This window comes from Strigops habroptila, chromosome 1 (assembly GCF_004027225.2).
Source record: "Strigops habroptila isolate Jane chromosome 1, bStrHab1.2.pri, whole genome shotgun sequence".
NCBI lineage: Eukaryota > Metazoa > Chordata > Aves > Psittaciformes > Psittacidae > Strigops > Strigops habroptila.
The window spans coordinates 43,145,054-43,162,248 of NC_044277.2; the positions used below are offsets into that span (position 1 = coordinate 43,145,054).

General features: G+C 39.3%; 1 protein-coding gene across 4 annotated transcripts in view; it reads right to left on the reverse strand.

Moving 5' to 3' along the window:
• Positions 1 to 17,195, reverse strand: part of MAPRE2 (microtubule associated protein RP/EB family member 2) — a 102,107-nt gene that overhangs the window by 25,114 nt on the left and 59,798 nt on the right. For 3 of the 4 annotated variants that reach the window (XM_030512562.1, XM_030512544.1, XM_030512552.1), the window contains 3 exons: positions 14,225 to 14,352; positions 2,450 to 2,595; positions 34 to 247 (listed from right to left, as the gene is read on the reverse strand). In XM_030512562.1, coding sequence (XP_030368422.1) covers positions 34 to 247; positions 2,450 to 2,595; positions 14,225 to 14,345 — 481 coding nt within the window. In that variant the 5' untranslated portion in view covers positions 14,346 to 14,352. The remainder of the gene's footprint in view (positions 1 to 33; positions 248 to 2,449; positions 2,596 to 14,224; positions 14,353 to 17,195) is intronic. The other variant, XM_030512572.1, reaches the window with a different exon arrangement.

Here is a 17,195-nt window from a genome sequence, read left to right on the forward strand (position 1 = left end):
GACGGAAATGGAATTCTTTAAGATGCAAATTACCTGCAGTCGGAGAGTTTGCATGGTGAGACTTTTTGGGCAGGTTGAAGATCTGTTCACCGGGATCTGGTGGGGGAAGAGCATCTTGGCCTTGTCGAGCTTCCACAGGATCATACTCCTTCCCATCGTAGTTAGCATCAAAGAACTTCTTAAACCATTGAATGAAATCTAAGTTGTCTTGGAAGCGCCCTTTGACCAGTTTTTCCACGGGAATTACCTGAAAGGTAAAGGTTCCAATAATATATCACTACTATTTTTAAATATGAAAATTACATATAGCCACTTGTTTGAACAAATCCACCAACTGTATCAGTATATAGAATCATGGAATGGTTTGGGTTGGAAAGGACCTTAAGATCATCTAGTTCCAACCCCCCTGCCATGGCCAGGGACACCTCACACTAAACCATGTCACCCAAGACTCCATCCAACCTGGCCTTGAACACTGCCAGGGATGGAGTATTCACAACTTCCTTGGGTAATCTGTTCCAGTGCCTCACCATTCTCACAGTAAAGAGCTTCTTCCTTATATCTAACCTAAGCTTCCCCTGTTTAAGTTTGAAATATTCCTCTGTCATTGTTTCCTTCCTAAAAGAAAGGGAATTATGGTGGATTTGCAAGTGCTTTTAGGAAGAAAGAAAACTAAAATAAAACAAAGACCCAGCTGTAGAAATGGCCATACAATGGGTGTATGTCAGCCTTTAAACAGCTCTTCCACAGAGTTACTCCTTTCTTATTGCAGTGACAGCCACAATGAATGAAGCTGTTCTGGGAGTAAAACTATATTCTGCTAACCAGAGATTTTTGTTTTTAATAGACATGCTACAGTTTGGCGTACTAAAAACTAATAATTCTTCAAAACATGCAGACAGCAGTTTCTTGCTCTCTGTCCTACTATTTGAATTACAAAAACCCAGCAGCTTTTCCAAGATATGCTGGAGTTCAAACCAACCTACATTTTGGTAGCACATGTTCATCATACAAACTAACCCTGAGGTTTTAACCTTGTAATTTTTTTCCATTCCATATATAGCTATACATAGAACACTTTGTGGAGATGCAGAAGCTGACCAAAATGCCTATAAAGTTTTACTAAAACAAAAGAAAGGCTACAAGGATGTCTCCATATCCTGCAAATTTTTCACAGAAACAAAACCTCCGAAAGGTGTCTTGGGGCAATATTACAATGCCCAAGCTTCCCAGACACTCTGGGTAGACAGGGACTACAACTGCAGTAGGAAGGTTGCCTTGTTTTGCTTAACTCACGCAGCTGCTTAAAGAGCCAAGTTAGATGGATCTTAACGCCTCCCGAATGCATTCATATTTTCAGCTGGAAAAAGGGTACATAAAACCATTGCAATTCTAATTTTTGCTCAAGGTTAAACCAACTGTACAGCATTTTGTAAGTCTACAATACTCCTACAAGGATTAATATAGCATTTTGCATGCCCTTTCAGGTTGTTCCATTTGTATCTTAATTCTACATTGAGAAGGTATAGTAAGTTTGCTCCCTACAGAATAACTAACAACGTTAAATTCATTATGTTAACTTTATTAAGCTTTCCAATTTTTCACTAGCAAATTACACTGTAAATAGAAGCATTCACAACATTTCAGGAAATAATGAGAGCTTTCCAGTGCTTTATAAAAGTCTCACATTACTCTCTATTAAGACTGTTTAAATTTCAGAATAAGGCATCACTAAATGCCAGAGCAGACCTTTAAAAGGGTATACAGGTAGCATAAAAATAAAAGTGTGACAACACAACTTTCATTATTCATTTTGATCAACACAGTAATTAATATGGGTGAGTCCATCAAACTCTCATTCAAGCATAAGCCAATACCTTATGGTTGCACAAGCCATTTTCTAAGAGGCTTCTTAACTTTAGAAGATCACATGTGCTGTCCAGCCTACTGAATCACTGGGTAAATTATTCCAGCTCTTGAATAATCTAAATTCCTTAAACTTGGTTTTAGAAAAGAAACATGGAATAATTAGAACAGAATATTTCCAAGTTATTTTGTTAGAAATTCAGGTCACGAGTAATTTTACTGCATCTAAAATTAAGGTTCACTGATAGCAAGGAATTTCTAACACATGGTATTTTATTAAAAGGGTCTCTGATATTAAGATATAACAGGTTAGGCTGCACAATTCCTCAGTGGACACATGGACTCAATTTTCAGTTGTATTTAAGTGGAGCATGCCAAATTTCTTCCTTCATGACTAAATACCATTTTCAGATGATAAAAGGGCAAGAACGTCTTCACATACAACTTGTAACTCCAGTTCCCAGTCCAAAATTTGAAAAGTAGACCAAAAGTATTGAAGTTTGTTTCCCCTATTTTACCCAGTTTATACAACTTTTGAAACTTGTAATGACTGAAATACAGTGGGTGATTGTAGGATGCCTACCTTATCCACATTCATTCTTTTAAAAGATGCTTGCAGAAGTTTGAAGTTGTGAATGTATTCATGCTCCAGCTTTGCTTGAAACTTTACTTTCTTCAAACTAATGCACCCTGGGAACAACATGTCCATGAACTGGCAGTAAGCTGCTCCTATAACAAGAGAATGCATTGACGTTAATCCAGATGCACCCAGCTAAGACCAAATGGCGTTTAATGTCATTAGCAAAAGGCATGAGCAGAAAGCAACTGTGCTGAATGAGTCCCTGCTGTAATTTAACCTAACACTATGCACCCGAGATCTACTTGTCTAATGTACATTGAGCAGTGTGACACATTGATGTGGGTTTTTTCCATTCAATCTGGAAGCATAACACACTGTTGTGTAGCATCTGAAGAACCACCATGACTAATGAAAAGTAAATCTTTCTTCTATTTAAAATGGATGTTATTGGGGTCCCTATACACAGCAGGACTGTCCATACAGTGAGAAGATCATAATCAAAATGGAAATGTCTTAATAAGCTCCCTCAATCCTCACAGCTCCCTGAATTCAACCAAGTCAAGATCATCTTTCTTCTGGCTCTTGTAGCTGAATGCCAATCAAGCCCAAGGCAATCATTTAAGATTATATCAAACCATGACTTAAAAACTGTAAAGCTCCAGCTTGTTAAAACATATTAGCCAGTTACCACTTCTCTGAAACAAACATCCTTACTAATTTCATCTCCTGAGAAAAGCATCTAAAGGAGGAGAGTTTAGCATAGTCTACCTATAGATTTCAGAAGCTGGGCTGCCAGCTTTAGGTCTCAGTCAAAACAATAAGGTTTCTAAATTCAACTTTGAGGGCTATCTGAATTTATGCAGTAGTAGGCAGGGGTGTGTGTGCCTGTGTAACTAATACAGCACAGAGCAGCATGTATATGGAAAATTTTCTCAACTGTGTACTGAGTACAGCTAGTAGATGCAGCCTTTTCTTGTATACAGGGACTTTCCTCCAACATCATCACGTCATTGGCAAAAATAAGTCTTCACTGTTGACACACTCAAGTGTTTGGAAATTAAGGATGGAAATGTTTGAGGAAAAACATTCAGTTGTTCTTCAAAAGAGATATTTCTGGATCAGAGGGCTGCAGGTCGTACAGCCCCTCAGCTTCAGCATACAGGGCAGGGAAGCGATCGCCTGGTAGCTCCCAACAAGTTCAACTTCACTTTCACAAAAGTTACTTTTGTGCATTTAGTGCAAATCAGTTTTGACAAACAAGTGTCTAGATCTTATCTAACAGCTCAACCCAGTACCAACAACAATGGTTTTTACTAAAAAAGCAATTCTGCTGAGTGCTCATACAGAAACCGAGTTAACGAAATGGACATCTGGCTTCCCCAGTTTTACAGGAGAGGCAACAATAGCTTAAACTTCAAGACATTTTTCTCCATGCTTATGCATGTGTTTTGACGGGACCAACTTTATGCATGAGAGAGTTCTCATTCTCTGTATCCACTCAACCATCATATGAAAGGTTGCAGAGTTCATAACTTCCCCAAAAGAGAAGCAGAGTTTAAGAGTGGAGTCCAAAAAAGCTTCTCAAAATACTGATACAAGCTTTGTTAATGGACCAAGTTCAAGCTTTACTGCTGAAAGCCACTGCCATTTAAGAAGAAAAAAAATAAAACTCTTCATGATGCTTAACTTTGTGGGGGGAAAACTGTTACTAAAATAACCCCCCGATTTTCCAAGGACACCTTGTGCTTAGCTGTTTGCAATGGTTTTGATATGATTAAGTCAAAGCAAAATATTCCCTAAAGGAAAAGGAGCCTTCTGGCAAGTTACAAACTTCAGACGACAAATTTGCATCTTTTTATGGAAAGCTATATAAACACAATTAGTTGTTCAAAACTCATCCTTAGCAAGAGAACTGGTGAACATGTGGCAACAGGAAAATGACATTACAATTAAAAACATGGATATACAGATAATGCATGGCTTGACTGCATTTATTGATATTTCATTTCATGCAAAAGGATTATTATGCAATCATTGAATTTCATAAACTGAGTTTGCTCCTAACTCTGTCCTTTCATCCTCCCCATATCCCAATTATAAGCTTTACTCTGATATCTAAGTAATTGCCCGGAGGCCTTGGAAACGCACTGTGCAATGTTTCATCTAGATCCTTTTAGAAAACTAGAAGCCCAAAGTGTTCACATGAGATTTTCTTCTGCTGGTAATGCAAATTCCTTCTGCATGCCTTTAGACACAGCCTTACGAGGTTTAAGACTCTAGTTATGGTATTTCCTTGTGTTTTCTTCCCATCATGCTGGCAGTTGTTTCTGTGCGTTTGCCAGCCAAGAGGTGGTCCTGTGTCTGCACAACACTCGAGGGCAGAGAACACTGGACTACATCCACCTGACAGCATGAAGCTGGTCTCTGACACAACATCGAAGCTGGCTTCCAGGCTGTTTCCCCCAACAGAAGGATTTTATTACCTTGGCAAACACAACTCATTAAAACACTCCTTCCTGAAGTACAGAGGCAACGTACAAACATGGACTAAAGTAAACAATGTAAACTACAAACAGAGGAAACTTCCCAACTCCCAAAGCAGAGACCTGCCTACCCCAGCAACAGAAGTAAAACTATCATTAACAGTCAACTGGGACTACCTGATTTTGGACGCAGAGATTACGTACATATTTCAATATAAGTATTTATTTATAATTTAAGATTTTACCCCTATAAAGCTTGTAGATGTCACACTGCATTTGCATACTAAATATCAGCGTAGCAGAGCGCGGACACTACTTTATACACTGCCCATGGCTGAGATTTCCTGAAGGCTGCAGAAAGAACAACCTTACTTAAGTGATACAATATTGTGATACCTTTACCTCACAGGCACAGCAAATAGACATGTGGTCCTCTGCATATTGGACAGCACTTTAGGCCTATTCAATTTAACATACAACACAGGTGCATAGGAAAGAAATATTTTTAACAGAACACAAAGAAAATGGCAGTAGAGATACTGACGTCATGGCTTGTGACATACCTCTTGCATAATTGACATGAATAAAAAAGGTTTTTTATGCCACCATATTTTATTCAAAATTTTAAAACTTCCCTACATTTTCCGCAAAAAACCACCCTGAACACTAAAAAGACCCTCCAAATCCTTAACAAATCTATACAGAGGAGTTAAAAACTTACTACCCGTCCAATATGGCTCTCAATGAATCTGTCTTTACGACCAAAAGATTTTTATGTGCATAAAGATACACACAAACTGAAATAATTGAAATCTATTCAGATGAAAGATGAAAACTACAGCTGGTAGCGCTGCAGAAGAGGAATCAATGTTAAAAACCTCTTCACCTGTGTTAGCTAACAAGCAATTTAAAATCACTGGCTAAAAGTCCTTTTGTATTTTGATCTAGGGTATCAATGCAGCTACTAATTACAGAAGATATTCACAGGCCAGACTCCAAAACCAACCTGCAGACTCGACTATGCTGATTACACCCCCAGAAGCCACTACTTTTGTCTCGATTATGAGCAGAAAGAGCCCAGCAGCATCAGAGAGTCTGCAGGCATTTGCTGGGCTCCCCATACCAGGCTCGGGGCAGAACAGGCACCAAGCGTCAGTGAGGGGACTGCACGTGCCATGCTGGGCAGGCAGGCAGCTGCCAGAGAAGGGAAAGGGATGCTGGGGCAGAATTAATGCACAGAAGTACAAACAGAATTGAAAAGGTAGCTGTTTAAATCTCTTAAAGAGTTTTACCACGTGCAGTGGAAAAGCTGAAAATTTCTACCAAATCTATGTAATCGGAATATTTTTACAGCATTTTCAGTTAGCATTTTTCACTAGTCCTCCTTCCAGTAAACAATGCTGAACTCATTCTAGCTTTTGTCCTATACTCTTCTTTCCCTGCTTCTGTTTCCTTCCCAGACTGTCCATACTTAGTTTGCTCTGAAGCATGTGCACACTGCACCATCACAGATTTTCAGTTTTTCTCCTTTCTCCTCTTCCATCTGGAGGCTGATGGATCGACAAATGCAGACAAGTATTTTCTTGATAATCAAAAGTACTTCTGCTTCTATTTAAAGCAACAGGATGTTAAAGGAGATAACAATGAAGACAAGGGAATCCTGTTTGCTACGAGTTTTTACTGTTTAGTAAACCTCCTAGAGCAAAATTACATCCTTGAAGGGAGGGGAATAGCTTTTATGCTTATGTATTTATAAAGGGAAATATTATTTGCAAACTAACTTCCTTAAATGTACTATAGTTAGTACTTAGTATACTAATAAAGTATTTCATAGAAATACTATAAGCTCAGTTACTGCTAAGTAAAGATATGTCCCCTATAGGAGAAGTCAGGTCAATCCTTCACACCAACCATCAGAAGACTCAGTCCCCTCCCCATTCATCCCTGCAGCATGTGGGAGCAAGATCCCAAAAAGTCACAGAAACCACCAGCCAACCCAGGAACGCAGAGCCCATGAAAAGGCAGGCCTGTGTGGGGGCTGCTTTATTTTAATTCTGATATCCAAGCCACAGGAAAAGGACCCATGTGCTACACTAGAAATTGACTGTAAGTGCTTAGTAAGAATTTTGTCCTAAATAGCACACAATTCAGGTTTAAACCTTTAACCAGGCCTCAGGTTGATTTTTCACATGCTCAATCTTTGAAAAATATTTCCTTAAAGCAAGCAAACAAACAAAATATTCTAAGTACAGAAAAAAGGTACGGTCAGCCTCTCTCGCAAATGGGATTTTTCAGATAATCTAAAAAACATATCCAGTCACATTAGATACAAATTCCGTCAAATTATTCATTCCCTCCAAAGCTGCAACAACCTGACCACGCATTTGGAAAATACAGGATGATCCGTGTACGATTAGTCATCGGCACTTCAGTTTGCTACTGTTGCTAACCGAAACAGGAAAATGCACACACCCAGAATTTCTGTTGCTGGGACAACAGCAGCAACAAAAAAAAGGCAGTAACTTGCAAGGAACATGCATGATGTAATAATTTTGATAAGAAAAGGGAAAATCCACAAATGCCAGCAATCATTGTTTACAGTACAGCAGCACTTGGGCTTGCCTTTTAGCTCAGGCTTCCTAGAATTGCTTCCTTAGGAGTGATGTTAAGGTTGGTACACAGTAGAGGTTTTTGACTTTGATATCAGAGTATAGATTTTCATTTAGATTTCAAATATGGGTGTTCTGTTATGCCACTTCAGGCTGTGTTTAAAAACAAACAAACAAAGGGGCACGTCTGTAAGCATGAAGTTGTGTTACATATAGTCACATGTTTAAGAAAAAACACAATCCATGCTGAGCACTCCGTTGGAGACCAGAGTCTTCAAATTCCTATTTGCATTTCCAGCAGCACCTATGTGACCTAGGACATGGGTCAACATAATTCTACTCCACCAATTAAAACCAAAACAAAACAAAACTCCAACAGATTTAAAAAGTTTCAGCCTATTTCCCAGTGATTGTTGAAGCCCACATCAATCTACCGCCTGCTTAGCTGTTGAGAAGCAAACATTTATGGGGCTGTGCATCAGGGAAGCCACTCCAGCCTGAGCTTCACCTTCCCAGCAACACTCTTGGGAAGGCACTTAAAGAAATAAAAGTAAAATCGATGCAGGTTAGAATGCAGCCCTGCACATAGTTGCATCAGCACAACTGCCTCAATGAGGGCAGACTCAGTGCCTGCATACAGATGGGAACTTCTGAAAGCCACCACCAAAAATAGCCTACAAGAACTATGCATTTTATCTACCAACAGTCAGATATGCACATATTTAAATGACATCTGCTTCAGAAAGTCTTATTCTACACAGGTGGGGCATTTGTGTGACATAACCCAGAATATCCACTGATCATTTGAAATAACGCATGTTGGAGGGAGGTTTTGCCTGTGTTAACTTGTATTCTTTTTCTTAAGTACATAAATAGTTAAGCTGCTTATATATTATACACAGTGGAGTTTTTAATACTTAAATTTTAGCAATAATCTATTTTGGATTTCATTAATTTTTAAATGGGAAGATCAGAACAATTTCAGAAAACACAGTTCCCATTTAACTTAAAATAGCCGTGTAACTTATGATGCCTAGAATCTAACAAGCTCTTAAGAAAGGGGGGAGATCAAGCAACTGAATTCAAGTGAGTGTTATGAGTAATTAAATAATACCTTTTTTTGAAAGTAAAAGCCTCGTTTAAATTCTGTTCCTCTTGAATTCTTAATGAATGACATTTAAAAAAATATTCGTGTCTGAAAATCTCATGATACTGCTTTACAAGCTTCCTCAGAAAGTTTTGGAAATGATCTTATGTCCAATCATTAACATCCATTGTATCCCTCTAATCCTAAACATCATATGGAAGACATTAGAGAGTTATTGACACTGAGTATTCTCTGTGCTGCATGACCTCAGGACAACATGCCAGTTCCTTGAAACATGGCCTGGTTACAGAGTGCAAATGGGATCAAGCCATGTTTTAATCATGTTTCCAAGTTGCTCTAGAGACCCAGCAAGGCTGCAAACTGGAAAAAACCCAAAACCACTGATGTTGAAACATGCTTCAGCTTTGCAGGCACTAGCACACTGGGTTGTGCAGAAATCATGCTGGCACCAAATGCTCCAACAGGGTCCTATAATGCAGATTTTAGCAATGAAATTATGGGTTAATATCGGCACTGGGCAACATATACCTTTTAAGGTATGAAAACCAAATTCTAACCAGCTAAGCCACAAGATACACTCCATTTGCATGTACATATACACAAATGACATGCAGAAGTTGCCCTTCTTCACCATCTCTGTCTAGCCAGCACCCTTCTTCTCCAATTGCCTCAGCCCTGCTCAGACAGATCTTTGCTGGGTGCAGGAGAGAAGGGCTGCTTGGGATGCAGCATGCCTAGCACACCACTTGCTGCCGCTTCTGAGGGTCTGGAGGCTGGGTGGTGCAGGTGGCACGACAGCTGCTTCGCAAACAAATGCTGCCAGGTCTAGGGGCCACTGACCAGCCCCACAGCACCCAGCCCCAGCACATCCTCCCCAGAAGCATAACACCTCGGACACCCTCCACAAGCCAGGAAGGACCCTTCTCCCTGCACAGCACTGGTCACAGGAGGTTGTAATGGAGCTCTCCCCCAAATCCCGAGCAGGAGAGGCAACACGAAGCCAAAGAACAACATCTGCCCTGTCATCACACTGCCTGCCTTCCTCCAAGATCCAGGTGGTAGAGTAACAACAAAATGTATCTATAAAGGGAGTATGTTTTCACAGGAGGAACGCCAACCGAGATATGGTACTAGCTACAGCAGTCACCACATGAAAAATTCCCTGTAGCAACACCCAGGGCATCTACACAGAAAGCATCACAGTCTAACATTTGAAAATGCCAAACCACATGCTTTCTTTATAATATGGTCTTTTATTAAAAGCAAGAGGAAAGAGGGGGAAAAAAAAAACCAAACCCGAACTACCCCACACTTAATCCTTGCATACAAATCCTAAAAGACAGAAGGTCTGTATGCACTGAAGGCCAGACAGTTTGCAAGTTTATAATTCTATTGAGAATTCTCAAATGCAGGAGGAAGAGGGGGGAAAGATTCTGTATCACCTTAACCTCAAAGTATAGCTACGCAAGGAATTATACCTCGCTTCTGGCTGTGTTTTCATTTCTATATACATTTACCATTTCTAGCTTCTTTGCTCATAATTTATATGGCTTGTACCATTTGTGTTATTTCTTTTTAATTCATATGCAAGCCCTCTATAGACTCCTGCCTGACTCTTATTTTGAATATACTCTCATGTAGCAGCCAGACACTCATGAAAAGCCCTGTAACAGGTTCACTTGGTATTCCCTATAGATGAAAAACAGCCTTAGTAAAGAAAATTAAGTCATAAGCTGTTTAGTCAGAATTCTTTTTAAGCCACTGTGTATTTGTTGCAAAAATGGCATGACTCCTAAAGAACAACCAGTGTCATAATTCATTTGAAACTTCTATTCCCCAACCATACGGGTGTTGCACATGGGATCCTACTACATTAAATCCACCCAGTTGTTCTCTATTACTCTTCATTCATGGGTCAAACTAAATGGTCTCAATTCTAATGCCCATCTAAAGGCAATGCACTATGCGTTCAATTAAACCCATGGATCATAAATTTCATACTCAGGTTAACAACCTTGCAAGTAGTCAAGCCCAGAGACCAAAACACGACAAAATGACACTCACCTAAAATGAAGGGAACTGTATTGCTCTGAGGTGCTCAGAGAGATCTTCTCTCCAGTTGTCAAAACTAAATTACCAGAGGAGCTGCAGACTAAATTTAGACTCTCCAGGGCTGCATCCATCCATAACCTGGCATTTTTGGCACATCCCTACTACAGCAGGCATTCAGAAAGCTCAAGGGGCACTGCACTTTGCTCGGCCTACTTAGCAGAGACAAAAACACATCTAAGACTCCCAAAGAATACAAATACTTTATGACTAAGCTAGCCTCTTCCTTTGCTGCTCCTCATCCTAGCAGCTCTGTTCCTGTAACTGGCAATTGGGGAATAGGCTGGTATTGCTACAGCATGTGCACTATCAAAGCTACTTCTCCACAGCAATGAGAGAAAGGTCTGATTGCTTTTTCTGTCATTATTATGAATTGTCATGGTGAGCTTTAGATATGTGCTGAATAAAGCCTTTATTAAAAGGCAGAATGTCACACTATTCCTTCTTGCTTAAGCTCAGAATGTCCAGAATTATTGCTAGGTTGCCTGCAAAACATGGGCACCCATGAGGTCTCACATCCAGGTGCTGAACACAAGCCTACGTCACATCTAGGTAGCTCATGCTTCCTAAATACCTTCCCGCTTTTCACTTAGACTTAGCCTCCCTCCTTTCTCTCCCCTGCTTTTTTTGGCCTTGCACTAAGCTTTTTCTGGCTTTCTGATTGCTCCTTATTAATATAAATGAACAAGAACTGAATAGTCACGTAACAGCATGACAAATCTTCATGCCTTCTTCTAAAAAAGAAGAAAATGTCTGTACTATTTTACAGTAGGTATAAAAATTCAGTTACAGTGGCTCTGCAGCTCCCTGCTAATGCTGTGAAATGCTTCATAGTCATACAGCATTTCCCATATATTCCTTCTCTTTGAATTCCTGGGGAAATGCTCATATTTTATGGAAACTAACATTCAGCTGCATGAAAGCTGCCAATGCTTCAAGGAACATGAGCCAAAGGAATGCCAGAATGAATTACATTGGTCATTCTCAAACAACAGTCCATACCATGCTTGCTGGTGCAAGCCTGTCAGTTGGCTGGTCATTTGTGCTACCATTCCCCTAGTTTCCATCCTGCAAACTACACTGTATGTACATTAAATCAAGGACTCTGAGTTTACATGGTAAACTATATATATATTAAATACAGAAAGATTCCCAAAGCTTCTTGTCCATCTATGTTCAATCCCTACATGTGCATGTCTTGCATGTGAGAAACAGACTGTGCAGTCTCAAATGGAAAGGACCTATAGAAAGTAGGAAAGTAGTCCATAGGACTACTGTGCTCTAGTGTCTGCAATAATCTAGCAGAGCTTAGATTCATCTGTTCAGAGAATAAAGTCACTTGGACCACAGGAAGGACTGCACTAAAATGCTTCTTCAGGTAAGGAACTATTAAAGCCCCATCTGAGGTTGTAATGAGCAATAACACAAAACGAATAACATGTAAGAATCAAGCTCAACTATCAACCAAATGGGGAAATTCAAGTTTACAGCTTTGACCTGTTAAGGTACAAATGTAAAAGCATCAGGTAACAATAGCTGTCAATACAGTCCAGGAAGCTCTAAAGGAAGAAAAGATTTAATTTTATATGGGATGGAGGAAGAGCTGAAATGAGACGACCCTTTTTCAGTTTTTCCCTTGTGGTGTGTCCCAAAATCCTCACTGGATGTCACAGAAAAAGTTGTATAAGAAGCTATGTAACGAAATGGGACAGTGGCTTTGTGACAATTTCCATGCTTTTCTTCTGCCTGCCCCACCCAGCTGAAGTGTCTCAATGTATTTTCTTAAATATCTGTAACTCATTGTACTCTCTATAATCTAAATTTTCTTAGATCATCTCTCCCCTGTTTTGGGAAAGATTTGCAAGTTTATTGGTTTTGGTTTTTTTTTTTTTTTTTTGCAAGCCCACACACATTTAACTTGATGGAGAATTCACTTCAAAAGCTTCCTTTCAACTATTTATGAGTACATAAATAGCTCTACAGGAACAAGTCAATAACTGGTCTAGTATACTTCCTGTTTCAAACAATGGCAAATGTTGGGTATTTTGGGATGAAAACATCCATTTTCTTCCATCTTTCTATAGCCTGATAAGCATGTGTATACCCATATGTATCTACCTATATATAGCTACACCTATATTTACACACATGCACACACATCCCCGCATGAATGCTTTCTTTATGTATAACTCAATAAAATACTTCGGCTAACTTCCGGGCATGTAAATATAACAACAGCTAAATAAAACATTTCAATTTCAAGTTCAGTAACTGTTAAAAAGGTTATTTCTCATGTTCTATGTCTTTAGTTATTTAGTTTGTATCAGTTACTGACATGCACTTTAACCTCCCCTTCCTCAACCTCGATTTTATAGCCATTGTGCAAGCCTGCTTCTGCAGCTAACAATTGTTTTTTAAGTTTTGAGGAGTAGGCTACAAGGCTGTCATACTCCAAAGATTTTCTGTACCTTTCAGGGGAACATCTCTGAAAAATTACCCATAATGGTAGGTAAATTCAAATATATGAATACAAGACCCCACTAATGCATTTCAACTGGACCAGTAAGTAGCTGAAATGTGGTAACGTGGCTTCAGTTCTATGTACTTAGAGCATTGTCTTCATAAATAAGATGTTCCCAGCATGTCAGTTGTCTGGAAGTAGTGATCTAAGTTAGATCTCCTCCAACACAAACATCTTCAAATTTAAAAATCACAGTAGGAAATCAGAAAGAATCACTCCCTGGAGGCATCTGTATTCTCAGTGAAACATCAGCTTTTGTCTGCATCATTTCTAGTCATCATCTAGTTACGGACTCAGTTGTTTAACACATATCTCGTAGTTGCCACTCCGATTAACCAAAATGTCCAAAGTATTCCAACTATTACTCTGTCTCAGGGCTCATTACCAAAGTTACTTACAACAAGAGTTCAGTTACACTTAAAGAGAAACAGGAAGATTTTCTTGACAAACTTCTATAGCCCTTGCAGCAGCTAAAGGCTCATTTCTTCAAATCCATTTTCTTCTTCACAGTCACACTTGTGCTCTTTTTCGGCAAACATCAGCAGGGATTTGAGGACCCTCATCAGGAAGGAAAAGGTGCTGGAGAATTTTGTTCACCTGGGGTGTCAGTTCTCTGTTTGTCTCTTTTTCAGCTATGTCCATCCCACTAGCTATAAAACAAAATAGCTTATCACTGTATTCTTTTCTTGCTTAGTCAACCTTTTTATTACTTCTGTGTATCTTCTGCTACATCTGTCCCATTCACATCTGCATTTGTTATGCTTTCTCAAGGCACTTTATCCTTCCATGATTAACATGAATGCAAGAACACTTCCTTTGCATGTACATTAGTCTATTTTCTCAGAGTAACTGGTTTATGTCAAAGCTTAAAGTTATCTATTTTCAACAAATCAGACTTTTAAAGTGGTTTTAACATAAACATTTGCAGAGCATACCACACTTTCTTACCTGAGCAGAGTTGCTCGACTTTTGTGTAGTTTAAAGCTAATATATCATTAACCCATGCGATGATGTCATGTCTGCTCATAGTCTCTTGGGTTATAGAGGTAGAGTACACGTTGACCGCCATTCCCCAACTAGGAAAAAAAAGGACAAAAAAAATAGTTTTAACATTTTGATAATTGTTTTCTGGATACAACGAACTTACACTTCCTGTTCAGAAAAAAAAAGGGGAGTGGGGGAGAGGAAAAACTGCCTCACTGCACAACCTTCTCTTACGTATTGGGATTGGAGACTTAATTTTTATTCTTTGATGATATGTAACCTCCTCAGTGTCCTCTTGGAATATATGAACATATTTCTCTGGCTGTCACTGAATTTAAAGAACATACAAATCTACAGTATTCTGCTTAATGCTAATTACGTAGCAATAAAAAAAAAAAAAAAAAGAAAAAAAAGAGTAAGACATAGCCTACAGGTACACAGACAGGATCAGAGACCTGGGATTTGTCACGTAGTGCTGCACAAATATAGTGATCTGCCACATATCCATCAGCTTTTTGCTGCTGCAGGATGATCACACTGCCTAAATGAGTATTTAATTTTCTGCTGTCTTCTAGAAGATGCAGCGGTTCTACTTACTCAATACTGATTTCTCACTGGTTCAGAGCTCTTCTGGATCACTAATTCAGTTTCTAACAATCACAGAATGAATACCAGATAATCTTTTTTATCAATTCACCAACTTCTATCCTGAAATTAACTGAGATTTGCACCTCCAACCATCTGGTTGGAAAGTTGCTGTGGAGCTCGATTCCTCTAAACTCTTAGGAACATTCCCTCTCACCTTAAACCCATTTGTTCTTCTGCCAACATTATCCTCCAGCTCTAATGGCTTTTTCTTTCCCAGAGCTGATTTCATAATGCATTAGGGAGAGCTCTCAGTCTGTCCCAATGCCCAGGTAGTCTAGATCAAACAAATTAATCCTCTGAGTCTCTTATCAAGCCAGACCTTCACTTGCTGCTCATGCCAGCAGTCCTCCTTGAACATAGCCAACCAGTTTCAAACTGAAACATCCAGACAACATTTCACCAAGACCTTGGGAAATGGCACTCTGCTGATAATTTTCAAAGCCACCTCATCTTAAGAAGATTCATCTAGTTAGCTAAGGTCCTTTCCTGCAAGCAGGTGATTTGTAGTAGCTTTTATCATCAGTCCCCAAGCACACAGACTGGAAACACGTATTACTGGATTTTATTTCCTGTTATTCTACGCTAGTCGCATCTTCCTGTTACAAGACATTGCCAAGAGAATAGATGAGCACATTCAAGGTCATCTCATCAATAGTTTCAAAGAGAAACCAAGATCATTCATGAAAGGAGTAAATAATGTTCCCAAGACTAGTGGACTTCAGGAAGTCTGCTAGCAGCAATCCAAGTATGAGGTGTCTCAGAAATTATCAAATAGTCTAAATCACACTATTATTCTTGGAAAGAAAGCATTTGGTGGGGATTGCACACCTATTTCTCTAGCGACACCTTACAGCTAACAGTTAACTGGCTAGCTTTGGCTAGCTTTGGTGCCAGTACTGATACCTCAGCCTTGGACCTCAAACTCCTCTCTCAATGAAGGAGAGCAGGATCTCTTCTGTGGGATCTGAGGTCTGCATTGACAATTTGCAGAGGTAACCATTTGAAGCTTGATAGACATATCTGCAGAGAACACAAAGACCACAGGGGTTAACTCTGCCCATAGTTAGGTATGCTGGAGCAACCTAGGTAAAATGTGTGAAAACCACCCCACCAGCAGGAAACTTGACTCAGTAAAATTTAAGTATGTTCAGACCCTCTACCCACTCCTGTATGGGCATTTCCGAAATACAGAACAAATCAGCCTGTCCACAGTCTGTTCAGTTCTTCCTACAAGCTGCCAGACAGCACAGCTAATTGTATGAACTGTACAGCACTGCATTCACTGTAACAGTTAGCAAAGGTCGTTTTCTTGGCACACACTAAGTGCTTGGATTGAACCGAGTGCTAGGAACAAAGTTTGAGAAATAGGGAGTGCCCTTTTATTCTTTAAACCACACCATAATGGCTAGCCATGAAAGCTTAGAGTCAACATCAGGATGGAAGGGACCAAGCAGACAAACAGCACCTTTGTTACTAACAGCTTCTGAAGTTAACACCACCACTGCTAGCATGGTTTTTACTTTATTATTTTTAGACTTTTTATATAAACTAACAGAAATACACTATCACTGTCACTCTTAAACTAAGATGTTAAATATTGTTTGTAAGGTCATTCAAGTAACAGCTTAATAGTGAATTTAACATTCATTTAAGATTCAGAATACTGAGTTTAGTATTAGAACAACAGTTCAATATGGAACAGTCTGCTGACTTCTAAACAAGCTATTTAGATTATAATGTTTGAAATAAAGATACTCTGCTCTGTGATTGCCACTACTTCATCCAAATTTTAACAGGCCTCTAGAGGCCTGGCAGGGCTCAGAACAACCATCAGCTACCTGTGGCGAAAGAAGAAAGTCTACTCTGTTAAAAAGATCAAGAAAATCCACACACAGGAAGGAAGCAGAAATTCCCCCTTTACCCTTTTCCAAAACCAACTGCAAAGAGAAAGACCTTTCGTTCTGCAGGAGAACAAACAGCCTCCTTTGCTGCAGTGCATGGGGTGGGGAACTCCAGGAAACTGTGAGTAAATGAATAACCTTGAATTTTACAATTATACCCCAAAGGATATCTGTAATATAACTTACGCTGTGCCTGCAAATGAATTATTGCAGTCTATGGGTCAAACGCAAGTTCAGGCTCTTTGTCAGAGACTATAGCTTCACATTTGTACACACAGGTATGCATGAAGGTGTATTAGTACGATTTTAAACCATATGCAGAACTAATCAGAACTTTAGATAAAAACATAAATCAATAACATGCCAGTGCCATTTATTCTCAGTGA